This window comes from Phyllostomus discolor, chromosome 2 (assembly GCF_004126475.2).
Source record: "Phyllostomus discolor isolate MPI-MPIP mPhyDis1 chromosome 2, mPhyDis1.pri.v3, whole genome shotgun sequence".
Lineage (NCBI taxonomy): Eukaryota > Metazoa > Chordata > Mammalia > Chiroptera > Phyllostomidae > Phyllostomus > Phyllostomus discolor.
In genome coordinates, this window is record NC_040904.2 from 43,575,925 (window position 1) to 43,602,314 (window position 26,390).

At 43.7% G+C, this 26,390-nt stretch overlaps 1 protein-coding gene across 2 annotated transcripts in view; it reads right to left on the reverse strand.

Annotated features, from left to right (window-relative positions):
• MCF2L2 (MCF.2 cell line derived transforming sequence-like 2) overlaps window positions 1-26,390 on the reverse strand; it is a 210,982-nt gene that overhangs the window by 133,300 nt on the left and 51,292 nt on the right. For both annotated transcript variants that reach the window (XM_036017746.1, XM_036017745.1), the window contains exons 4-10: window positions 25,939-26,029; window positions 23,425-23,544; window positions 15,686-15,802; window positions 10,909-11,058; window positions 6,650-6,774; window positions 5,721-5,835; window positions 5,131-5,250 (exon numbers count right to left, since the gene is read on the reverse strand). In XM_036017746.1, coding sequence (XP_035873639.1) covers window positions 5,131-5,250; window positions 5,721-5,835; window positions 6,650-6,774; window positions 10,909-11,058; window positions 15,686-15,802; window positions 23,425-23,544; window positions 25,939-26,029 — 838 coding nt within the window. The remainder of the gene's footprint in view (window positions 1-5,130; window positions 5,251-5,720; window positions 5,836-6,649; window positions 6,775-10,908; window positions 11,059-15,685; window positions 15,803-23,424; window positions 23,545-25,938; window positions 26,030-26,390) is intronic.

The window sequence follows — 26,390 nt, forward strand, 5'->3', positions numbered from 1 at the left end:
GACCGCTCCACCTCCCACCTCCCACCTCCCACCTCCTGCTGCACCCACACTCTTCTGGAGCTAAATCCAAATCACTTTTCAGGGTTCACCTTCTCCAGGAAACTGTCTCCAACGCTCCCATTTTATTCTGATGCCCCTCTCCTGCGCTCCCATAACACTCCGTGCCTTTCTTGATCAGAGCAGACACTTCACTGCTGTGATCTCTTATCGATTGCCCTCCCTATGCCATGGACCCTTGCAGACATACACCCATTGTTACCCAACTTAAAACAGCACACAGCACACATTAGGTACTTAAGAGCAAATGAATGTTGTGTAAAACAAAAGGAAGACATTATTTACAAATCAAGCAGTGGCTATTTAAAGTAACTCAGGGCTAGATACCCAGTGCACTTGTTGTGAACAGCAAAGGCCTGATGTATTCTTCACCATTCCTGAAATGAGGCTGGAATGTTAATTCCTCGGGCCATGATTTTGGATTGTGTTGCTCACTGCTGTGTCCTCAGAACTTAGAACAGTGCTCGGCATGGCAGGATATCAATAAATATTTGCAGAAAGCATGAAGCATGAATGAGACACTCCTACTAGCACTGCTCAGCCACTGCACGTGGGACCTAGCAGACAGGCTGCGGCACGGAGACTTGACCCCCCGCCCCCGTGACGTTAGTGACGACAGCAAACACTCAGTGAGAACTGACTGCCCGCCGGGCACTGTTCTGAACGCTTACGTCGACTGTTCCCTCTGTGCTTCACAGCAAGCCCGTTGGGTTCTGTTTTACAGAGGAGGAGCAGAGGCACACCGCCCAAGGTGGCCCAGGTGGGGAAGAGGAGAGCTGTCCAACCTGGGCAGCCCTGCTCCGCACCTGGCTCTGGTCACCACACACCGAAAAACGGCCACGCTTGTTCTGCCTGAGCTGAGAGACCGCTGAGGCTGGGCAAACCTGTCCGACGTTAATTAATGGAAGAGCATGAAAACTTGGCCAGGATGTACCTATTGACTTTCTTTATTAAGTCCAGATGTCTAATTTATTAAGAACAGCACCAGTTTTCTGGGAATAGGGAACTTCATCACAGGCTGTTTCACAACAGCCCCGTGGCGGCCACAGCTTGCGCTTTGCTTGGCATGTGGCGTCTTACCCCTCACAACTGTTCTTAAAACATTTGAGGTTTTTAGAGGAAAGGTGGGAGTAATAGGTCCAAATGGATCTTGGGGAAAGACCATACATATAAATTAGGAGCCGTCACTGGATGGCTGGAAGATCAGTCAACTCATTTTGTCTTCACAGGGACTCTGTGAGGTAGGAGTTATTATTATCCACTGTTCGGCTGAGGAAATGTGTTCAGAAAGGCTAAGAAACTTGACCGAGGCCCTAGGGCCGCATGGTCATTAGAGCTGAGTTGTTCGCACCTGGTTCCGCCAGACTCCAGAGCCTGTGTTCTCACCTTCCAGCCCATCACACGGGCTATGATGACGGAGGCACAACCACAACTCTCAAATCTTTCAAAGACCTTGTGAAACCTCCACACCACAGCTTATTTTTAAGTCTATACAGCTCCTACTCATGATAAATAGTCAGTAAAACCTAAGTGAAAAAGGAATAGTGAGAAAGAAATGCTGAAACCTGCTGCTCTGATCACAGGCCTTTCAGAAAGCTGCTGAAAATTCCAGGAGGCTGGATAGTCAGATCGCAATGTGCAGTTCAAAAATATTTATTATAATAACAGCTATTTTCTCCCCAAGACCCTACTGCTATGGGGGATGAAAGATGAGAGCATTTTCATGGAAGAAAATCATGAGAGACAGTGACGCTGCTGTACGGGGGAGCCCAGAAGGCACCCACAGAGGATGGTGTAGGACGGAATGTGTGCACAGGGAAGGGGGCCAGGCGAAACAAGGACGGCAGTGAGTGATTGGCTATTGAACCTAAGCAATAGATACACGGGAGTTCATTGTTCTCATCCATGTACTTTTATAGGTGTTTGAAAATGTACATACACACACACACAAAAGTCATGCCCCAGGCCCTGGCTGGCGTAGCTCAGTGGATTGAGTGTGGGCTGCGAACCAGGCATCGCAGGTTCAATTCCCAGTCAGGGCACATGCCTAGGTTGCAGGCCATGACCCCCAGCGACCGCACATTGATATCTCTCTCTCTCTCTGTCTCTCTCTTTCTTCTTCCCTTCCCTCTCTAAAAAAAAAAAAATAAATAAAATCTTTAAAAAAAAGTCATGTCCCCTCTAGTCAGATTATGTCCCTGGGAGGGAAATAGTCTGGGTTCCCTGCCGTCCTGGACACAGTAACGTAACTGCTGGCCCCTGGCCCTTGCGGGGAGAGGCCAGGGCTGAAATTGGCCTGGTTGTCCCTGCCCTGTGCCGGTCTGCTCCTTGCTTGTTCATCGCTGAAGGCCCCAGGATACTTCCCGACCAAAAACTCTATAGCACATTCTGCTTTTATAAGTCAGAAAGTGGCCAAAACTAGTGTTTCTCAGAATAAAAAAATGAGCACTCAAAGAACTGCTAAACCCTCAAACTAAAACAAGGTTTAAAAAAAAACAACAAACAGACTTAAGTAGCATGCACCAGGAATGCGGCAGGGAGCTGGCTCAGAGCTTGCCCAGGCGGTGATATCACTGCACAGAATACATTGGCAACAAAACAGAAATGAGAGTGTGGCCATGCCAAAAGGGAAGTTGACTCCTGAGTACAGAATGAAGGACAAACCCAAGCAAGTTTTAGCAGATTCTAGCCAGGTATCACCTTGTTCCTTTAACACTTTACAGACAAATGGGAAGGTTAGCCAAGCCCTTATCGTCGGAAGAAGCAATGCGTCTGAGGGAAGGTATATTACAAAGGGCCCCCGGTTTTGATAAGGTAGCTTTGTTCAGTTCACCCAAAGGCACAGGAATGGGTCAGCTGCATCCTTCAGAAAATAAGTAAAAAACAGGTAAGCAAGGCACAAGACGGGTAAACCGACCCGCCTGGGCTCCTCGGCAGCGCGTTAGTCCGGCGGCTTCAGGAACTTTGTCCGTGAAGGCTGCGTCACGGGTTCACAGAGTTTTTCTCTGTCCCGTGACTGCGGGCTGTGCCCGCAGCTCCAGTCAGCGATCTTTAAAGGATGTACCGAGTCCAAAGTGTGCGTCAAAAGTCCAAGGAGGTGGGCAGACGAGGGAATGTGGATGCAGTCACGCAGATCTAACCCTGCTATTTAAAGCACAATCCAGAGCGCCCTCCAACTGGATTTTATTCCCGCTCCACTGAGAGTAAAATCCAGCCCTCACACCGTTGCTCCCACTTGTTCCTACCTAACTCACTGTGTTCCGGTCGCCCGCCTTGAACTCACTAACCTCACTCCCGCCTCGGGACCTGGCACTTGCGCTTCTCGGTCTTAAATGCTATTCTCCAAATCTCTGCACAGCTATCCAGATCTCAGATCAAAGGTCACCTCCTTCAGGAGGCCTTTCCCGACTACCCTTGCTGGAAGAGCAGCCCAGTCACTTTCTATTGTATCCTATTATCTTCTTCATGCCACTTGTCATTATCCGACATTATTATTTGTCTGGTTACTTTTCATGTATTTATCTCTGTCCAGTAGAATGCAAGCTCCATGAAAGCAGGGTCTTCACTGTCTGGCTGGCCATCATGATCACTGAATCACAGGCAAGGAAGACAGAATCACAGGCAAGGAATGCGTGAACGCCTTCCTGGTGGGTCAGCAGCTATCCTCATGGGAGCTATGACCATGTTTTTCAAACCAAAAGGAAAAGTGCTGGGCTCAATGAGACATTTTTCTAATATATAAATGTATATGAGTGAAAGTACATAGTATCTACATTTAATAAGGAATTCTTTTGAAAAAAACTAAAATTACATAAAATTGGAACTATCTTGGAGGATCTAAGATGTACTTGGTATGTGGAGTTGTGTTTTTTCACGTTTGGTAAATGTTTCTCTTGTCTCGTGCCTTCAGCACTGACGTGTTTCACTGTAGGTGATCACTGGTAACAGGAGGGTTGCTCACTGGGGAAGGATGGGATTCCCCAGTGAAAGTCGGGGCACAGGTGGCCAGGTGGTCACACACATGCAGAAGACCTGCTGCTCAGAATCCACAACTGAGAGCCCTTAGAACCAGCGTGGCCTCAGTTTACATTTGTTAGTGTTCTTTAGGGGAATGGGTCTCTAACTACAATGTACATGTCAACCACCCGGGGATCTTATTAAAATGTAGATTCTGATTCTGAGAGGGGGCAGAAATTCATAATTATAACAAGTTCTCACTCATGTGACCTCTGTGCTGCTGGCCAGAGGATCACACTTTGAAAAGCAAATATCTAGTACTTCAAAATTACCGCCTGGGCAACATGCCTCTGGATTAGCTCAGAAACTGTTAACCATGTGATACGTGGTCCCCAACAGACAAAAACATAGAGAAGCTAATTAAAGAAAAGCAGAAAGGAGCTTCTCTGGAAAGAGATGACTGGCTTTCCTAAGTCGTAATGAGATGAATTTATGAGGACTTAGAACAGACTTCTAAGTGCTGACCTGTGTGCAGATCTGGAAAGCTGTGTAATTTTGTTAAGAGAATTGTGAAATATCTATCCCCTTACAAGTCTGATATTTACAACTCTTGGAGCATGAGAAGGGAGAAAGCGTTGCCAAATCTGGTAGGAACAGAACTAATGGGGACCCATTTCCCCCTTTTCACTGTCTTGATTGTTATAAAACTAGTTTCTTTTTTTTTCTGGTTTCCCCTTCTAAAGTTTCCCCTCCTTACCACCAAACCCCAGCCCACGCCCCCATATCTGGGGCCCTGTGGGTAATGCATTTATTATCACCTGCCTTCCTGTCGCTCCCCTGCTAGAAGGGGCAGGGCTACCCAGAACCTTCACCCCTGAGCCTCCAACCTCAATGGGATGCTTTGGCAGCCTTAACAGGACCCTGCACTGCAGCACTACTTACCGTAGCTGCTCAGGGGTCCATCTCCTGCAGGACCTGGGGTGAGGGCGAGGAGACTGACAGGGCAGGCTCTAGGATTCTCGAGTCCTTACCAGCCTTCCAACAACGTGTGGGCATGATCTGCCACTGTCCACAGTGACTACCTTCCAAGTCCACAAGAAAAGGCAAAAAACAAACCTGGCCTTTTTCTCTCAGTTTTTTGTGCTCCTTAAGAAGTTGCTCCACGCGCATCACACTGTCTCCGATGTCTGTAAATTCTGCTTGCTCTGCCAGTAAGTTGTCCAGGGCAAGCTTAACCTACAAGACACATAGAACAGTCCAGAAATAAGCCTGTGAGCACCCATCTGGAGGCACAGTTTGGCTATTCTCTAAGAAAACTAAAAAATCCAAAAAGGATTCAGGACAAGTGTATATAGTGTCTATGCATTGCAGCTCATTAACTTTCAGATTAAGTGGGGGTGGCGGGGTTGCTTAGACACCTGTAGATGGAATATTAAAGCTACAGTCTACAGATTATCAATCAGAAAGGAAGATAAACCATCACTGAAATACCATATATGCCAACAGGAAAATTGGACTGTGGAACATTACTACCCCATTGAAAAAGCGAGAAGAGGCTGTCTGAGAGCCTCTTGGAAGCAAAGATTTAAGGAGGGAGCTGGGCTAGAGGGAAAAGAGAAACCCCAGTACTCAGAGTTCAAGGTGGAAGAGAGAACCGCAGGTCACCGGACCATAAAAGGAAGTACTATTAAATAAGAAAATAGCACCTCACAAAAACTGTGCTCAAAGTGCTGTAGCTGTAGGCATTGATTAAGCTTCAGGTGATGCTCAGACCAAAACTGTGTAAAGGCTCTTTCTGTTTCATCGAGTTGAACTAGTAACCTGTCGAGAAAGAACAAGACAGCGACGTTGCAGTTAACGTTCATTTCCACAGCAGTCTGCACAGGCTCGTGCAGGTAACACCCATGTTGTCAGTCACTGTTTTAATCGTGGTGATGTGCTTATTATGAAAGTCCGTGTCATATATGACTTTCTCGTAGTTCTGCTGGTTCCCATAGTTCCCATTTTTCAATCAGGCCACTTAAAAAGATTTGACTTATTTATTTTTAGAGAGGAGAAGGGAGGGAGAAAGAGAGGGCGAGAAACATCAATATGAGAGAGAAGATAGGTTGTACATGCCTGTACTGTGGAAGAACCCACAACTTAGGCAGGTGTCCTGACCTAGAATCGACCAGCAGCCTTTCGCTTTGCAGGATGACACCCAACCCCCTGAGCCACACCAGTCAGGGCTCAACCATGACACTTTCAGTGAGGCCTAGGCAGACACGTCACTGCAGCTGCAGCTCTGCGCTTTAAACACGCCCTGGTAAACTTTCCTTTGCACCTTTTCTTTGACAAAGCACAGCACCCAGACAAACTGTTATTTGGAAATGAAACTCAACTGATACTATGATCTCCCTCAAAATCCCTGGGATGACAGCTTTTCATAAGTGGAGAGAATGGCATTCTCATCAAAACATCTCCATAGCTGGATGCCAGATGGGTACCTTCTTTTTCCCTTTGTTGTCTCAAATATTATTCTTTCTTACATGCTACCCTACCAAGGCCCAGTATCAACTGTTCTAACCTGTCCTTGGTTGTTTCAGACCATCTAGTTCTAATCTCTCCTAAGAAAGTATATTCCACCTTCACTCACCTTTCCATGGTAGCTACATTCTCAAGTTCATTGGGATTGAGTTTGCTGGTGGGACTTTTGGTTGCTGGATCTTGAATACATGCCAGCAATGTGGCCCCTTGCTCTCCAAGTAACTTCAGCTCATCCTACAGAAAGAAAAATACAGTCTCTTTTATGAGAAATTAATTAAAGAAATTCTTGGTAGATTTGGGGTAAGGAGAATGGTAGATCAGTATATCTTTCACTTAGGAAATTAAATGCTAAAAATTTCAAGCTGCAGATTTACAAAATGAATTAACTTATTCTTAATGGGTAATAAGAGGTTATTATTACCCATGCTACAAAATTTAAAATGTACAAAAGGATATATATTGAAAAAGTAAGTCTTTTGTCCACAACCCATCCACTTTCTTCCTCTAAAAGCAACCGTTGAATTTTGTGTGTTAGCTCAAGCTGTTGTAAATTAAAAGCAAAATTAGTTAATAAAAACTGATTCTGATCCAAGAGAGTGGCCAGAAACAAGAAAATGATAGATAGTGAATGTTCAATGCTGGGAACTGACGTGCAACAATAATCCAATAACTGCTAGTTGACATGAAAAATAAGACTTCATCTGGTCTCATTAGTCAACATGTGCCTCTCCTCCCACTTGCTCCCTTGTCGCTTGGCAGTGGTGGGTAGCAGTTTCAGTTTGACATGGAAAGATTCACACTTCTGACCAACTCTATTCTGCTATTTCTACATGGAGACTTAGGGCTTTGCAACTGGGAGTGTGTCAGGCGACCTCCCTCCAAATCCAGCAGCTCTGTCCTCCACTTGCACACTGCAGGTGGTTCTTGACGCCTGGAGCAAGGCAAAAGGGGTGAGGCCTGGGCTAGAATTTTGTTCCCGGGAGTGCTGGGTTTGGTTTCTGGGTTACACAGGATGCTGGTTTGGTACGCCCCGAGAGTGAGAAAAGTCCCGAAGTCACAGAACAATCACACATAGGCACACGAATGCTGAAGCCCTCCCTCCAGGCCCAGCCACCTCCAGCCTTCACACAGTGGCCCGCTCATTCCCTGTGGGAGGAGTCTTACACTCTCCGCTCTGGTCCCGAAGAAGTCCAGCACTCTCAGCCTCCGGCTTCGCCCCTGTCTCCCACCCCTCTCCAGTATCCATCCGCCTGAAGACTTCCATCGTCCACACCCAGCCTCATGACCAATTTGACTTCACTCATCTAGCCCCTCAAGATTTTTGGCTACCCCCGGGGACTCTGTCCACTTCAAGTAACGCCCCAAGCGGGCCACTTGGCTGGTATTCCAGCCTGAGAACTGGACATATCCCTTCTTTTCCATTCCAGGCATCGGCCCTCATTTCTTCTTATCGATGTTCATTAAATATTTGTAGGTTGGATGAATTAATAATAGTCTAAAAGAAACCGGGTTATAGGTGGATTAACAACTAAGATATGCCTAGGGAGGGGCGGACATGTTAGTAAACACTCTTAGTTTTTCCTCCTCTGCTGACCCACTAAAAAGGGTCCTGGCTTTTCTCACTCATTTTCTTAACTGCCTCTGAGCTTCCAGCATTCCAGCAGTATTCTGACATTAGCTACTGTTAGAAAAAAATACATATATAATGTGTGTGTGCATGATACAGAGTTGGGAGGAAAGGTGGAGGGGCCAAAGAAGAAGAGGCACATTGCTAGGGGAGCTTGGAAGGGAGATACACCCAAAGTCCTGCGGAGTGTGAGGCAGCGTGTGTGTGTGTGTGTGTGTGTGTGTGAGAGAGAGAGAGAGAGAGAGGTGTGCATCATCATAAGTGATGTCAGGTGCTACGGATCCCCTTCATGTGGTTAAAAAACAAGGTAAACTCATGACCCAGTTACAGCTTTGGGAATAGGCCCCAGCTTCAGCAGGGTTACCAAAGTCTGCCAGGAAGAGAGGGCAAGCTTGAGGAACTGCAGTACTTGAAAAGCATAAAGGCAAGTTGCTCAGCCCCAAAATGGAATGGGCCCTTGTCCACAATAGTGACAATTCAAAATACTTAATACCCACATAGAGTGGGTGCTGACCAATCAGCACAGATGTCAGATCAAGGCTGAAACCATCCTGAGACCAACGGAGGCCCAGGGGTTAACACTTCAGTTGCCAGAATCGTGAGAAGGTCTTGCAGGTCATAGGAAATGGGTCAGGGAGGTGGAGTGGGGCCCTCGAGGGATATAAACATTTCACTCTTTTAATAATGGATACGGCTGACCTAGTGTGTACTCATCAGTATGATTCCATCACTAGGAACAAGCACTTGGTTCAGAGGAAAGACCCACTTAACACAGTGAAGGGGACTTCTCCAGGCTCAAAAGAACATATTTTCTGGGGGAATTCTCTTCTATGACAAGGGTAAGCATGAATTGTGGCACTCATTTAAAATACACTTATAAAATCTATTATTACCTGCCAGGCACTGTGCTCAGCTGTGTCGGGGGCTGGGAGCAGAGGTAGGAAGGGAAGTAAAGGAATGAATCAGAGCCTAGAGAACATACGAGTGATTAATGCTTTACAATCCTTATTTCATTTTTATTACTTACCCCAATTCTGCCACTAAAAGTTAGCTCACTGTTATGTTTTGTTTATACTGTCCCCTAATGAATTTCAGAGCGGGCCTTTAAAATGCAGTTCTTTATAATTTACAAAAACACAAAGTCCCTGGAAGGCATGAGACGTCTTCAGTAGCTACCAGGAGAGATCTTCCCGTGGCACAGAGCTGGTTCAAAACACTGATTTATAAAGGCATTGACACTGAAAATATTCACAAGGATACCGATCTCCTGTGCGGAACTGAGACCTTCGTGCCTGCTCACTTCTAACTTGGGTTCTCTGTAAGGAAAGTTTGAGCAAAGGGGTCTTTTTTTTTTTAAGTTATTTCATTCTAATTTATTTAGAAGTTTCCATTTTTACTCCTCAATAGGTTTTATGTTGTTCTTCATGTGCTTTTCCCCTCAAAGGTTACTCAGTGTTGTCTTGATCAGCCAGCCATCTTCATCAAAAGGTGTGTTGAGAAGGCCTGGATTTTCTGCAAGAGTATTAATTCCAGTTCCTTCTCCGGATTGAGGAGAACAGAGTTCACTAGTAGCTTTCCCACTTTCCAAGCACCAAACTCATTTCGTTTGTACAATTTTGTCCCAATTTCAGGCAGACTATAGTAAACACCTCCCAAATCTCCCTGTGCAAAATTGCTGATTCCCACTATTCCAATGCCATTTTCTGTTGTTATCCACTCATGTTTCTCTGTGAATTTATGTATGGAGAGCAGATTGGGGCCCGTGTGCAGCTCCCATGCTCAGGCCCCAGGGCTGTGGCAGGCAGGGCGTGTGGGTAGCCAGGTGGTACCCTGGCTGCAGGCTTGGCTGCAGGCCTGGCCACAGGATCTGCAACTCTCTGAGCACCACATTCGCAGGGGTGCCTGGACAGAGGGGTCTTACCAACTCCTAAGACTACATAGTTATTTCAAGGGCCAATGTCATTCTGATTATCCTCTTGATTATTTGTTACCTTGGTAACATGAATGGAACTGTTATCGCTGAATACAGAATCAAATGAATACTGAATGGAACAAATACTGAATACTAAGTAGTACTCATATTTGTAAACATTTGTACTCATATTTGCTCTATCACATGACTGAATTCAGGACCACTCCCTCCCCATGCATGATGAGATTAGGCCTATGGCTGTGTTCGACTTCTTATTTCAACAACAACAACAATAACAAAAATGAGAGTCTTACCCTCTTTAAATGAGCCCACAGTACCGTGTCTTAGTTGACTAAGGCACCTAAGAGCGTAAGACCAGCACCCCGTGTCTCTGGCCTAAGTGAGCCGGCAAGCAAAGAGGTGACAGCCACCTTTGGGACGCAGGATGGAGACTGCCTGTCTCTGTGCAATGCTTAAAAAACCAGCTTGGAATAAGACAATAGGAAGAGCTGTTTTGCTAAGAAGGAAAGTCTGTAAGGTTATAAACAGATTAAGGAAAGTACACATCTGCATTGGGTTGGTAGTTATCTCGTTGCTGCCTATGGGTCCAAGGATCTTTTCTTTTTTAAAATTGAGATATGATTCATATACCTCAAAATCCACCCTTTAAAGTGTATAACTTCCTGGTTTTTTCCAAAACAATTTCATCACCCTCCAAGTCACTGGAGAAGGAGGAAGAAGAGATCTTAATTCTGCTCCCAGCTTTCTCGAAGAGGCTGACCATCTGCTGACACAGAGGCTGCACTGTCACAGGCCACCGACCACTCACCCGCAGCTTGTCCCGCTGCCTTGTGTGGGACAGCAGAAGCTCTTCGGTGGATGGCACGCCTCTGGGAAGCTCTGTCGTGGCCAGGTGGGCCCCAAACGTCTGAAGCATCTGGGCAGTGGTTTTCAATGTCAAGGCAAAGTTTTCTATGGCCTGGAAAGTCAGAAAATCATAACGATGTGGAGGTATTAACATTCAACACTATGTGTTATCAGTGGAAGGACAGTAGAATCCGCTACCATTTCCCGAGTACCTGCAACGGGCCATGTCTTACGCTTGGTGCTACACGTTTATCTGTCATCTCAATGATCCAGAGTGGGGGGTATTTTATCTCCATGTTATAGAAAAGGGAGCTTCAACAGGTCAAGTGAATTGCCCAAGACCCCATTACTTGGGCAATAAGAAAAGAAGGCAAGTGGGATTCAAACAAGGTCAGCTCTTTCAATTTCAGAAGGCTGTTTGTTACCTTAAGAACATGTAACACTAAATCTGACTCAGGATTTACATTAGATAAAACGCTAAAAAGTGCAGAACCACTCACCACCCCCTCCACTAAAACTTTCCTTCTCTTCCTACCTGCCCTCCATCTTCCCATCACCTGTACCCACACAGCCCGGCTGCCACCAAGAAACTTGTCAAATGCCACTGACAGGATATGACATTCAGGGAAAAGATGAATGCAGTGATTAGGTCACTAGTGACGTTTAACAGAGTCATTTCTGGCACATGTGGGAAGAGAATGGGGGGCCTCTTCCTCTCTCTTCTCCTTTAAAAAATTTACCTTGTTCCGTGCCCCTTTCACTTAGGGACAGACCCTATTCTGCCTTTAAATGAATACCAGCTAAAGAGTTAGAGACTTCACGGCTAACATCCACGGCGAGATATCAGCATTCTAGCAGGGTGCTTTAGGGAACACGCGGCCTAACCTAGAAAAAGTGGCTCTGACCATCAGAAGAGTTAGTGGAATGTGAGTGGCTTTTCAAAGTCCTGCAAATCATCCTACCAGCCAGACCGGCACTGCCTCGCCATTCCCCTCTGCTCCGGAGAGAATTTTGCCCCCGAAGGGCAGCACAATGTCAAGTTCATCTCTTCCCCCAGGGCACGGCACTGTGCCCGTCCCTCCCGTGGCCTACACAACGGCCAAATGGGCGAGTGGTCGGAACAAAGAGTCCAACCTGATTTCCATTTGGGAAAAACTTATTTGTGTTCCTACATTATCAGAGAAATATTATCATTTCTGAAAACCCAAACACACATCATAAAGAATGTGCCAGATCTGAGGGGGCCCTTCTTTACACCAGGGGCCAGGGCTGGGGCCGACAGGGTCAGGCTTCCGGAGCTCAGCACCCACCTCCCCCACTGTCTCAACCCGAGTCTTCTCCACATCTAGCGCTTTCATTTTTGAGCGTTGCTACAGGTGGAAGCTCCCCTACTGGCACAAGCGCTGATGAAGCAACCATCTTTAACATGTTTTTTTTAAATTTTCAATTACAGTTCACACAATATTATATGAGTTTCAGGTGTACAATGAAGTGATTAAACATTTATATAATTCAAGAAGCGATCCCCTCAATAAGTCTAGTACCTAGCTGGCACCTAGCTATTTCAATATTATTGACTATGTTTCTTATGCTGTACTTTACTTCCCGGCGGCTATTTTTGTAACTGCCAATTTGTACTTCTAAATCCCTTTCACCTTTGTCACCGCCCCCAACCTGGCAACCCTCAGTTTGTTCTTGTATCTATGAGTTTGTTTTGAATCAGCAACGATCTTGAACCTCACAGTACTGTAGGCCTGAAAAATCAGACAAGCAGTAACTTTTATAAAAGTCTTTTCAGTACATCAAAGTGTTATTACTTTTACATAATCTAATATCCGTATAAGATATTCTTTGAACTGCATTCACTAATAGCTTATGATGAATAACAAAAATTTCAACTCATCAGAGAATTATAAGAAAATATGAGGTTATTCAGTATTTTGCTTTACATGCCCTATCTTTTATAACACATCTCACTTAGGTATTATTCTTACCACTGCCCTGCTCTATAAATGAGGAAACTGAAGCATATGGAGGTTAAGCAATTTTCCCAAAATCATATAAAAAATAAGTGGCAGAACTGGAATTGAACCTTGGTAATCTAGCTTGGGGCTGGCACTCTTAAACTCGATGTTACCTCCTGGCAGTCAAAATGAGATTTAATAAAACTAGATTTAAAACTAGATCCACAAAAGATGAGACTTTGAGAGCTGAAAGCCTGAGTTAGCCTGCAGAGGCCGATCGTCTCTAACGGTGTGGCCCCAGGTGAGCCGTGTGACACCTTTGAGTCTCAGTGCCCTTGTCTGAAAAATAGGGGTAAGGGCTTTCGCAGGGTTTGAGGACCAAAAGGAACAGCAAATGAGAAAGGACTTTGCACACAGTAGGGCACCTTACAGATGTAATAATAATAACAGAAACGACCCAGGGGGTCGGGTGTGAGGCCTGCAAATGTCATCCTGGAGTGAGAGGAGACCCAGAGGTTTCCTGTGGAGGCCCCAATAGCAAAGCAACTCGATTCCAAGGTGTTGGTTAGTGAATAATCGCCTTGGAAGTGGTACAGAGGACCTCATGCTGAGAGGGGGACAAAAAAGAGCTTGGCCTTAGTCTTGGCTCTGCCACTACTTGACTGTAGGACCTTGGATGAGTCACCTCTGTGCTCTGAAGGTCAGTTTCCTCACCTGCAAAATAAGGTGATTGACATCAATGACCTTTAAGGTTTTTTTCAGTCCTAACTTTTTATGAGTCTCAATGATGTGACATCCAGAAAGCACACTGTTACCAAAAAAGGACCTACATATTCATGATATGGTAATATATATTGTGAATATATATTTCTAATTACAATATACGTGTGTATATATAAAATATATACATTAAGCATGCAAAAGGATGTAAATAACATCTTGATGTTTCAGTACTAGTTGTGTTAAAGTTCACTACACTATGTGTAACACACGCACAAACGCAAACCAGGGGTGAAAACTAGGCCTGGGGGGAGGGGTGCGTGTGCACATGTCAGCTCAGGTCACGTCTTTAAACACTCAGTCTTCACGGCTTCAGTTTTCTTTACCTCTCAAATTCTTTTTTGTCTATGATGTCAAGGTGCACTCTTTTTCTTCATCTGTTGCAAGTTTGTGTTATGTCAGAAAAACCTAAGGCCACTTGAAAAACATGAACAGCATCATTAAAAAAAGGACAGGCAGAGAAATCAGAGCAAAAGGGGAACTGGCTAGCTCGAAAACGCTGGTGGGATAGTAAAATTCTCTTCCTTTTTAAAGTAAAGCATGAAAAATGTAGCAAGGGAAGAAAGCAAGCCAAGCGCCTCCAGGTGCCGAGTTTTACGCGGTTTAAAGAAGCCGCTCCTGGGACAACCCTCGTCACCCCCGTGCGACGTTCCACACTGGCTTCCCTCCGTATCTCATATCCACACTTATTTAGAAATTACATGTTTGTGAAGAACGTTGCACTCCTTATCTGTTGGTTTGTTTGCTTTACTTTTTGTAGTATACAGTCTCTGGGAGTCACCACTGTTACGGTAAAACTGATGGGAAGCCCCAAGGGAAGCTTGCCCAGTTCCCGGGCCTTCCTCCAGGTTTGGGGAGGGGACATGCCTGTTTTGAAATTACATGGCATACGAAGTGAGGGAGGAATTAGAATCTGCCACTTTGAAATTGTGTTGTGAGCCCTGGCTGGCGTAGCTCAGTGGGCCTTGGCTGGCGTAGCTCAGTGGATTGAGCGCAGGCTGGGAACCAAAGTGTTCCAGGTTCGATTCCCAACCAGGGTACATGCCTGGGTTGCAGGCCATAACCCCCAGCAACCGCACATTGATGTTTCTCTCTCTCTCTCTCTATCTCCCTCCCTTCCCTCTCTAAGAATAAATAAATAAAATCTTAAAAAAAAAAAGAAATTGTGTTGTGAGAAATCTATGTCAATTCTTAAACTTCCTTTTTTAAAAAAAATCACAAAACATTACACTCTACAGTGAGGTGAATTCTCATACCTAATTAAACGTCATTCAGGTGTTGGGTAACATGTTTCCAAAGTGACCAGACACAGAGACGTGTGCTGATGCCACAAGTTGTCATAAGGGTGGTGAACGGAGCTTTTCATTTTGCTTAGAAAACCTAATTTTTTCAGGGCTCTGGGGGCTAGAAAAGCAGGGAAAGGGGAATGACAACTTTATACAGAAACACATTATTTAGTGAGTTTCAGCTTCACTTTTTCCTCAGTATTACTGACCCCTCCAGTTTAGTAGAATAACTATCAATTTGACTATGTGGGGAAAAGTGAAGCATTATATATATATATATATATATATATATATATATATATATATATCTCAGGTGCTTTCACAGCCTTCAATCTGTCTATACATTAGAACCATCTGGGGCATTTTGTGAAACACTCTCGTGCCTGAGACCCATCCCAACTCATGTAAATCAGTTTCTCTGAGGTAGAGCAGGGTATCGGTATTTTGAAAATTCCCCAGGTGCACTCTAAGTCAATCCCCCGAAACTCCCATGCCAGAAAAGGAGCCGAGATGAAGGTAGTCAGCCAGCGGGAGAAACTCCGGCCTCTTCCCTTCACCCTAGTTCCCCGCCCACCTCGTGGCTTGGAAAATCCAGTGTTCCCAGGGTTAGTCAGTCACAGGCAATGACCTCCCAATGGTTGATCTCAACTCCCCTGTCCCCTGGAAAACAAGGGGAAACACTGAAGAGGGCACACAAGCCGGTACTCACAGTTCGATGGTTTATCCACTGACTGTGGCGATACTCCAAAGTCCCCCCCAAGTCTTCTGTCAGTTGGCTTTTGTCAATGTAGCCTTGAAGGTCAGAGATGGAACTTAACAGGATAATCTAGAGAAGGAGAAAAATGATACATTCCTCACAGGTAATTAAAGAGCAGTTCATCTAGATTCTACTGTCATTTAAATAGTACAACTTTGCCTTCTTGGACATATATCCAAAACAGTTATATCCAGCAGAGAAAGTCCCTTTCCATTTCCCCCGTTTGAGAGAACAATGCCAACATGTTGAATGGTCTGTGACAAAACGGCGACTTGGATCCGGGAGCTCAGATCTCAGCTACCTAGAAGTCAGGTCTTGCTTGAGGTGAATTTTTGTCAAAAATTCCCAGCTTAAGGTATATTCTTCAGCCACTAAAATCAAGTTCTGTACTGACACCTAAAAATCTGCGATGAAAAGCCCGATATAGGGGGGGCTGATGAATAACAAAATAAAATTAGAATATAAGGACCTACTAAGGAGTAAGTATTGAAAAGATTCATTCCTTGGCCTGGTAGCTCAGTTGGTTAGAACATCTTCCCAATATGCCCAGGTTGCGGGTTCAATACCCAGTCAGGGTACATACAAGAATCAACGAATGAATGCATAGTAAGTGGAACAACAAGTCAATATTTCTTTTCCTCTCTCTCTTTCTGTGTCTCTCTCCCCCTCTCCCCCTAAAATCCCCAAATTTTAAAAAATTTTAATAAATATTCATTGTTGATGCACTCCCATGAGGAATGCTGATACGCCCCCATCTAATCTTTACGGAGGAGATGTGAAGGTAACAGAGGGTGGGTTTTCATGAACTAAGGATCCTGCTGCTGAACACACCGGTGCTGACCAGGGACCGCCCGCACGTCTGCAGGAAGACCACACGGTCCAGCTCACCCCCAGGCAGGGCCCTGGCTCTCCGTCCCTCACTGTAGCACACCCCTACTCACTCCTGCCTCTGAGCTGCATCCCCTGAAGCCTCTGTCTAATGAACTTCTATTTCTTCCCTTCTTGTGGATTATTTTGAAAGTTGATTTTTGTTCAGAGAACATAAGAATACAGGCTTTCTCCTATTAACATATGTATTAGTCCAGTGATAAGTCCACTTTGGAATGAAACAAGGAAAGTTAGGACCCAAAATCTAGCAGTTAAAAACACATTGGCTTATTCATTCAATAAATATGTGGTGAACATCTGGTAAGTGTCAGGCTCCCAGGTGTAAAACAGTGAACATGACAGGCCTGCCTTCGAGGAACTTATGTCCGTGGGATTTGATTTCCACAGATCACTCTGCAACCGCAGCATGGCCTGGGACTTCCTCCTTCATTTCTGAAGGGGTTTGGGAATTTTAAAAATTATTTTTATGATATAGAAAAAGAAAAAACAACCTAAATCTGTCTGTACCTTCCTTTCCCAAAATCTTTAAGTCATTTGGGAGTTTCAAAAAGATCTTTAGTCTTTCTACAATTAGAAATTACAGGACACATAAGAAATTATCAAGTGAAAAATGATTTTTCTTCTCAGAACATTATGGTAACACTTGGAATTTAAAAAACATACCATTATGCAACATGGTGTTGGGCAGAAGTGAGCTCACCCCACAGCCTGCAGTTTCAGAACCCTGTCTCGCCAGGTGGCACATCTTCCGCTCCACCTGCTGCTCGGGGAGAGGCAGGCATGCATTCCGCACTTGCCATTCCGACTCTGCTTCCTCCTCTTTCCCGTGGAAACCCCAGAAAGGACTCAGCTAGGCTTTCCCTTCATCCCGCTGCTGCCTTCTGACCGAACCTGGAATTCCCCTGTAGGCCTGTGCGACCCCTTCCTGGGACCTCTGAGTGTGATGAACTTCATCCTCAAGCCCATTCCCCTTTCCGCCCGGGGAACACCAGCTTGACAGCACCGCATTTAGCATGGACATTCCCTGAGCAGCTGTTTAGATTAATAATGTCATATGTTTTCCTTTTCAGTATACATTTGTGTTCTTATCTTTGTTTGCTTGAAACTGTTCTTTTGAGGAGATGTGTGATCTTTTAATTATGAAGAAGCATTTCCTATATTCTGCCACACACTCCATTTTAAGAAACCAATTTGCACGTCTACAGCCTCGTTAGGGATTTTTTCGAGATGCCTTGGCCACTCCGCATAACAATTTCGTGAGGCTGCTATGGGTACTGCTGTTCTAGAATAGATACCAGCAGTTGGCATGGCACTCAGAAACCCTTTGCTATTTCAAAGCACCCCAATCTTTGCTGGAAAGGTACAGCAAAACTAAGTGACTTAACCACAATTACATCCTGGTCCACCTGAATCTCATAAGAGTCATGCAAAATAAACTCCTTTCTCCTCACTCAACCTATGAAAATATAACTAGAAACGAGCAAGTAGATGTTATAATAAGAGAGGACAGGGAGCTACAAAGTAAAGTGCTAATATCATATTCATGTTTTCAAAACAAAGTGAAGAAGATAACCAACAGCTTGAACACTTTAAAAACCAAATATACCACCCTGGCTGGCGTAGCTCAGTGGATTGAGTGCAGGCTACGAACCAAAGCATCGTAGGTTCGATTCCCAGTCAGGGCACGTGCTTGGGTTGCAGGCCACGGCCCCCAGCAACCGCACATTGATGTTTTTCTCTCTCTTTTTCTCTCTCCCCTCCCTCTCTAGAAATAAATAAATAAAACCTTAAAAAATAATAAAAACCAAATATACTTTGAAGTTTGATGACATCAAGCCTGGTAAGCTAGGACTCTGAATTCTGTAGCACATCTGAGCTATGAGGGGAAGACAATCTTCTCTGTAAGGGGAAATAGTAGCCTACAGAATACACTTTTCCCTTAACAGATACCCTGCTAAATGTGCCAATAGTTTGGGTGATTGAGAGTTTTCTGAAAAGCTGATTGTAGTTTAAAATTAAAAGTATGTTGGGTGGGGAGTTGCTACATCACCACAAACAGAAGTAGTTAAAGACACAGTGTCCAGACAAAGTAGGTGTTCACTCTGTCTTTAGCGTGGATGTACCACATGAAGAGCAGGACATGAATCACGTATGTTTCTGTCTACATGTTAACACTCGGAGAGGCGTGTTTTATACACAGCCAGGGAAACAGACACATCCGGCATTTGGGCAAATGCTCTGTTCAAACTCCAGACCATCTCCAGTGGCCAGAAGCAACTGACCGCTCTTCATCTCCAAAGGGGAAAAGAAAGCTTATGTGTATTTTGACAAATTCATCAACCTCTTGTAAGTTGTAATTTCTTCCCCAATCTTAAGTGTTACTCAATTTAGAAACATAGAATAAGAAACTCGTGGCTTATGTTTCCCTTAAACACTCGGATATTTTAAAACATGTATTTAAAATAGAATCAGAAATTCATTTTGAGACCAAAGTATAGGAAGAAGGTATTTTAATAAACTTGATTATTAATATAAAATGGAACCCAAACAAGGAAAAATAAGAGTGAAAAGCAAAGAGAAAAAATGAGAAAAATCCTTTGCCTGAGATGGTCCGTTATGACTGAGATGGGTTAAATACCTTCCCAGAGCAATTTCAATTAAAGTGGGGTTTTTTGCTCTTTTGAACAAATCATGTGTGTAGGTGGTAATAAATCCAAACAGAAAAAGAGTCTATCTAAGCAGAAAAACAGCCTTCCTCTCTCCTACCCTCGGTCTGCACTGCCACATCCAGGAGGTAACTATTTCCACCAGTTCTTGTAAATCTTCCATGTCCTTCCTCGTGTGATGTGTGGGCATACCATCCCATATATGTGCCTCCTGCTTATTCAAATGCAAACATACTTTACATACTAGTCTCCCTTAGCTTTTAATCCCCACTTAAAAATGTATCTCAGGTGGACTACAATTTAAGGTATCAGTGTGAACTGTGATTCATATATTCATATACATATGTGTGTGCTTACATACATGTGTGCTTATGTGTATATCTGTGCACATGTGTATACACTCTACTGAAAGGGCCTAGAAGGAAAGAGACCTGAGTAGTAATAGGACCCCCAGCATCTAGATCTCGGTCTAATTTACCAGCACAAAAACCCAGAGCTCCTCCAAGACGGGGCTAACTACAGGGCTGGATTAGGGCTTTTGCATTACGTATGGGGTGAGGCTAGAGATCATGTTAGGACTGAAAGTAAGAAATACTAAAAAAATGACAAGGGCATGTCACAAGAACATAGGAGACAGTGTAAAGTGGCTCCTACTGGCCAAATCTGGGACAATTTGAGAACCAAAACAATTAAGAATAGTAACAAATTATAAACCACTGAAAAATAAGAACCCATAATGATAACAGATAAATAAATAACTAGGGGAGAAGGGAAAGTTGTACCTTACAGTAGAAAACCAAATTCTGATTAATAAATGTTGAGAGAGTGTTAGAACTGAAAAATCACTATTTTGCAACCAATAATAACGGTTGTTTCAGGCAAGAATCATCAATGGTTATTAAATACAGAGAGGAATTTTTTTTGAGGAGTAGGATATTTGTATGATCTTAGAAGTGTCTCTCCAGAGATTACTTACTTCTTGCAAGGAAAAACATGATAATACGTCGGGGCATTTGGACCCCACCTCGACTAGGGGGTCAAAACGAACACCGCCAACGAGGAGCAGGCCAACACCGTGCGCCTGCACAGGCCACACCCTGAAGGGGACAGGCCGTGGATGGAGAAGTATTCCAGCGGGGAATGCACAGACCGAGGCGGCTCCGGAGAACCATTACACAGCCCAGATGAGGTGTGTTTTATTTTGTTTAAGAGCCTGTATTCTTTAAAAATGCTGGTGTCATCAACAACAAAGAAAGGCGGTGGAAACGGTTCTGATTAAAGGAGGCTAAGGAGACGTGACAACTAAACGCGCCACCGGGTCCTAGACTGGACCCTGCTGTACGCACACGCACACTCACCCCTCACCTGTGCGCACGCACCCACAGTCCCGCGATGAGTGTCCTTATAGCTGTGAGGGCTTCTACAGGGTGTGCACATTTCTATATGTGTATATACTTATTGAAGTATTTACGTGTACAGTGTTATCAAAGTATTTCATTGCTTGGGCAGACCATAATTTATTTAACCCATCCCCTGTAGTTGAGCACAAAGTTGTTTCCAAATCATTTACTATGTATACATGTGTGTATACGTATACTTTACATGTATACTTACCTCTCTATTGTGTAACATACATGTAATATATTATTTATACTACGTAAAGATAAATATAAGTATTTATATTTATAAATACATAGTATACATAGTATATATATAGTATAGTATATATACATATATACTATATGTATAGTATATATGTATCCATATATTGTATAATACATTAATGTAAAAGTACAGGTATTGATTATATTAACATAATATGTAATATATAGATGTACACACCTATATATGTATACACATAATATAATATGTAATATATAGATGTGTGCATCTACATATAATAATGTATATAGAGAAACAAATAATAAATAATAAAGCAATTGGGGATAAAGTGTTAACAATAGGTAAGTGAATCTGGGTAAAGAGCATGAGCTATTCTTTGTACTATTCTTATTCTTTGAAGTTTTTTTATGAGTTTGAAATTATTTCCACCTAAATCAAAAATATATATTAGAAACTTTTCTATAACACCACAGATTTATCTTATATATTTTTCTTTTTTTTCATATTTAATGGCAATATCACTTGCATTTTAAAAATGCAGATTTTAATGGTAGAGTTAAATGAGTTTTGATAAATGTACACACACATGCAGCACCATCCAATCAAGACATAGAGCATTTTCCCAGAAAGTCCCTTTGCACCTCCTTCAAACCGATCTGCACTACCTGTTACCCCTAGCAGCAGCCACTGTTTGGTTTGCCTCGTCTTTTTTTTTTTTTTTAGCATACATTAAAATAATTTATTTTTTTATTTTATTGTAATTGTTGTTGAAATACAATTTTCTATCTTTTACTCCCATCCCAGCCCACCCACCCAGCCCTCCCCACCTCCCTCCCATTTCCACCCACCCCTAGTTTTTTATCAATGCATCCTTTATACTTGTTGCTGTAAACCCTTCCCCCTTTTCCCTGAAATTCCCTCCCCTCCCCCCTCTGAATGCTGTCAGCCTCTTCTTGAACTTTGCATTAAAAGATTCACAGAGTGTGTACTTGTTAACGTCTAACTTCTTTCTCTCCAGAGAATATTTTTGAGATTCATCCATTGCTGTTGTATGTATCATTATTTCACTCTTTTTATTGCTTAATGTTATTCCATTATATGAATATGCCACAATGTTTTTAAATTTATTTTTTGTTAAAGTATAGTTGACATGCAATGTATTAGTTTCAGATGTACAATGTGGTTATTAGACATTAATATACCTTACAATGTGTCCCCACAAGTCCAGTAACCATCCATTACATCCGTGCAAAGCTATTATGATGTCACCGACTGTTTTCCCTGCACTATACATTACAGCCCCGTGACTTCTTTCTTTAGTAACTGAAAGTTTTCACCTCTTAGCTCCACCCTCATCCCTCTGGCAACCATCAGTTTATTTTCTGTATCTATGGGCCTGTTCCTGTTTTGCTTTATTTATTCATTTGTTTGTTTTTAGACTCCACATGTAAGTGAAATCTCACAGTATTTATCTTTCTATGTCACAATTTCTTTATCCATTCACCTGCTGAGGGACATTCTTCTGCATGCTTTTTTGTGGGCATGTGTTTTAATTTCTCTTGGGGGGAGGTTAGAGGTTAGGCATATGTTTAATTTTGTAAGGAACTAACCGACTGTTTCCACTGTGGTTTCACCACACCTTACCCCATTCAGTAGCTGCAAAGTACTTAAAGCGATTGGGGACACCACAATTTATTTAACCAGCCCCTGTTGTTGGGCACTAAGTTATCTCCAATCATGAACTATTACAAACAGTTCAGTAACAACTACCATTGTGTGTGTGGCTTTGTGCATGTGTGTGAGAGTGTCTGCAGCATAACTCCTATAGGTAGGTCAAAGAAAGTGTGCCTTTGAATTTGTGATAAATACTGCCAATTAATTCCTCATTTTGTTCATTACTGACTTCATTCCTGTTGGCAAAGTATGAAAGTACAGTTTTCTTCACATCTCTGCCAATGTTATAGGTAAATATTTTAATGTTGTCTTTTCAATTTGATTTCTTTTTATGAGTATCACAATGTCGGGGGTTTTTCCTACAATTGCCTGTACTTACATCACCCCCATATTTTAGATCTTTTTCTTTTGCCTGTGCTACGGCAGTTTCTCTTCATCCTTCAATCTTTTTCTACAGTCTGGAACACCGCTTCAGATTTATATGACTCCAGTACCACCTGCCCAAGGCATTCCCCCACTCACACCCCTTTGCTGGCTCCCCATTCCTACTGCGTAAAACTTACACTCTTCATCCTCATGTGTAAGACTGATTCCATGTATTTCACCTTTTCTTCTGAAAGCTTATCCTATATGTATTCCAACAAGGGGCTTCCCCGTGAGCCAGCCTCACAGGAAGTGTCTGCTTCCTGCCTCCATGTCCTCGCACATGCTGTTCCCCCTGCCCAGATGTCCTTCTCTCCCTCTCCACCTGAGGAGTCCTACCTTCCTAAACACCCGGCCCCAACACCATCTGCCCCACTTGCCCTAACCAAACGAAGACGAGATAAAAGTCATGCTTACCGGTACTTTCATTTTAAACTCATCTCGATAGTATTTAATGCCAATGTCAGTGAGTGTCCTCTGGATGAAGCGAGATGGACGAAGGATGAATATGAGCTGCAAGTTTCCTGGAAATGCTACCTGGAAGGATCACGAAAAGCGTCAGGACGAGTATCACATCCATTGGTCTCCTCTTGCCTGAGATCACAAACAACAAAGTTAAAGTGGACACCACGGATGCTGAAGAACTAGAACGAATTTCACAGGTCTTCAGAGCTGAAAGAGATCTCAGAGATCAGATCATCCCAACCTCCCCTTAAAAAACAAACTAAACCAAATAAACACACAAAAGTGTTTCTGATTATAAACAACATTCATATTCTTTATAGAAAAACTGGGAAATAAAATTATACAGTAGAAAAAGAAAACCAATTATGATCTCAAAGCTTTTTTTAGCATTTTAATGTAATTACTTATAGGCTATTTTCTCTGCTTAAACATTTTTATCATGGTTAAATTCATATTGTAAAAATATTTTGTGACCCACCTTTTCATTTAATATTAATACCATGAGATTTTATTCTTGTTATTTATTAAAATTCTTTGGAAATATTATGTTTCATGGGTGCACAATTTATTTAACTATCTCTTATTGCTAATGATTTAGGCATTTTCTAAATAACAGTGATAACAATAAGTAACTTTTGCTGTCATAAATAACAGTGAAATGAACATCTTCATTCACATTTCAGAACACTTTCTTAGGATAGCTTCCTGGAAGAATTACTGAGTCAAAGACCTAGTATTTCAGGGTTCTCGATGCATGTATTGCTCAGTTGCTTTCAGGAAACATTGTGTTCATCTTGAGGTGAGGTCCTGGGAGCTGAGATAATGCAGATTCACACGACAACGTTGTGGCAAAGCTGGGAGTCCAAGTCTCCCTTTGCTCATGGTTTTCCATTCTTCCAGTGGTTCCCAAAAGCAATCTCCTGAGGTGCTTCTTAGGAAAAAAAAATCTGCTCTTTGACTTGGAATGTTCCGATTCATCAGGACTTCGATGAAGTCCAGGTATCTGTATTTTCAATAAGTATGTAAAGAGATTGTGATTGGTAGCCAGGGATCCCACACCACAGTATATCTTATACATAGTGATGAGTGTAATTCTTGGACAAATTAGGCTCAAGTATTAGACGACTCAAGTGTTCTCTATGGACCCTGGGAAATCAGGAATCTCTAGAGATCAGACCCCTGGAATAGTCACAGGCACTGTCCAGTGTCCGAATCCTCACGGCATCAACTGTCTTTGGAGTTACCCTCCTCCCAAAATCCTAAACTGAATCCTAAACTTAGTTTTAGTAACCAAAACTAAACCGGAGGGACAAAACAATCCAGGCATAAAGGAAGGGAAACTCCCCTCCTACCGTCTTTGACATGCAAGACCCTAAACAGAAAACAGTTGCATCTGTTACGTCACGGCAGGACAGAGGAGCTGGGACACTCTCTGTGAGCCCGGCCACCGTGCTGAAGGGACCCCAGAGATGCTGTGCATGCGCACATCTGCACATGGGACGGCCTCTGCAAGTGGGCACAGGTGAGATTTCAAATGTCCCTCTCCCATCCCCACCTCCACACACGCATTGCCTCCCTAGCACATCCCGTCCTCTTCAGCCAGTCCCAACTGTTCCCGGGAGTCCATGCGTCGGTGGAAATGCTGGTGTGGTTTGCCCTGAGGTGCCTCTGCCTGCGCATGTGACTGAGCTTTCTGGTCTGAGGTCCTTACAGAGAAAGCACACATCTACTTGCTAAAAGGCAACAAACAGGGGTCAAAATCAGGCTGATAAAATTAAAAAGATACTCATTCTAGGTTGCACAATTTAATGCTAAGGGTAAGCACACTTTCAATCGAGCTACTTAAATATCATTTTGTCTGGTTTAGCTAGTGTCTTTCTAATATTTAAAAAAAATATGAATGCTGAAATGAAGACTGTCTTAAAGTGGGTGACCCCCAAAGCAAAACCTAAGGCAAGGATTCAGGTACAAAGAGTTTATTGAGGAGGTGATCCCAGGAAGCGCAGTGAGGAGGTTGGTGGGGGTGAGACACCCATGGCTAGAGAGCCAAAGTATCAGAGAGGGGGGGGCTGCTGTGGGCAAGGAGGCTGGGCCCCTGCGGGACGCTGCATGGACAATACCTCAGAATCGTCCCACTGAACCTGGGGCATCCACTCACCAAATTCCATGACTCCACAGCTGTAGGTCACTCTTGGGGTATTAACTTCCCAGCACTCTCCACCGACCCCTCTTCAGTGACCACAGAAATGAGTAAAGGAGAGAGACTCGGAAAGCCTTTGACATGCTCAGGAATTCTCTGCAGTGACCGTTAGGTGCCAGAAGGGATATGGGTAGACACAGCAAAGACCTTCCCCAAAATTTGGCATAAAATAATCACCTTTTCCCAGTGACTTTGACATGAAATAATTGAATAGACCACTTAAATTACTTTTATAAAAAAAAAACAGCACAAAAATAAATATTTACGGCTATTCGTGTCAGGGACGCTTTTACAGAGCTCCACTTGTCCCTTCGTCTGTCGATAACGATGACAAATCCAATGCTGGCAGCCTCCACACTGCAAAAAAAGGGGGGTTGGTATCAGAGACCAGGAGAGGCATGTGGGCTCTGGGCAGCTCCCGCAGAGAAGGCGCTCCGGGATCAGGTGCGAGAAACACTGTACTGCACAGGGGGACACTAGGCCCAACCTCCCTGACGTGGGACCAGCCTCCTCGCCATCTCTCGCCGGGTGGTACGGGGATGGTTGGTGCTCTAAACCCTCTCAAGGCCTCTGTTTCTGGCTGGCACATGTATGACACACCCAACAGCACACGTGCTCCTGCATGAAGGAGCACACCTTGGGCGAGCACCACGTGTCCCAGTGTCAGCAGAGGACCTCAAGGCTGAGCTCTGCCATCTTTCCACACCCAAAGCCGGCA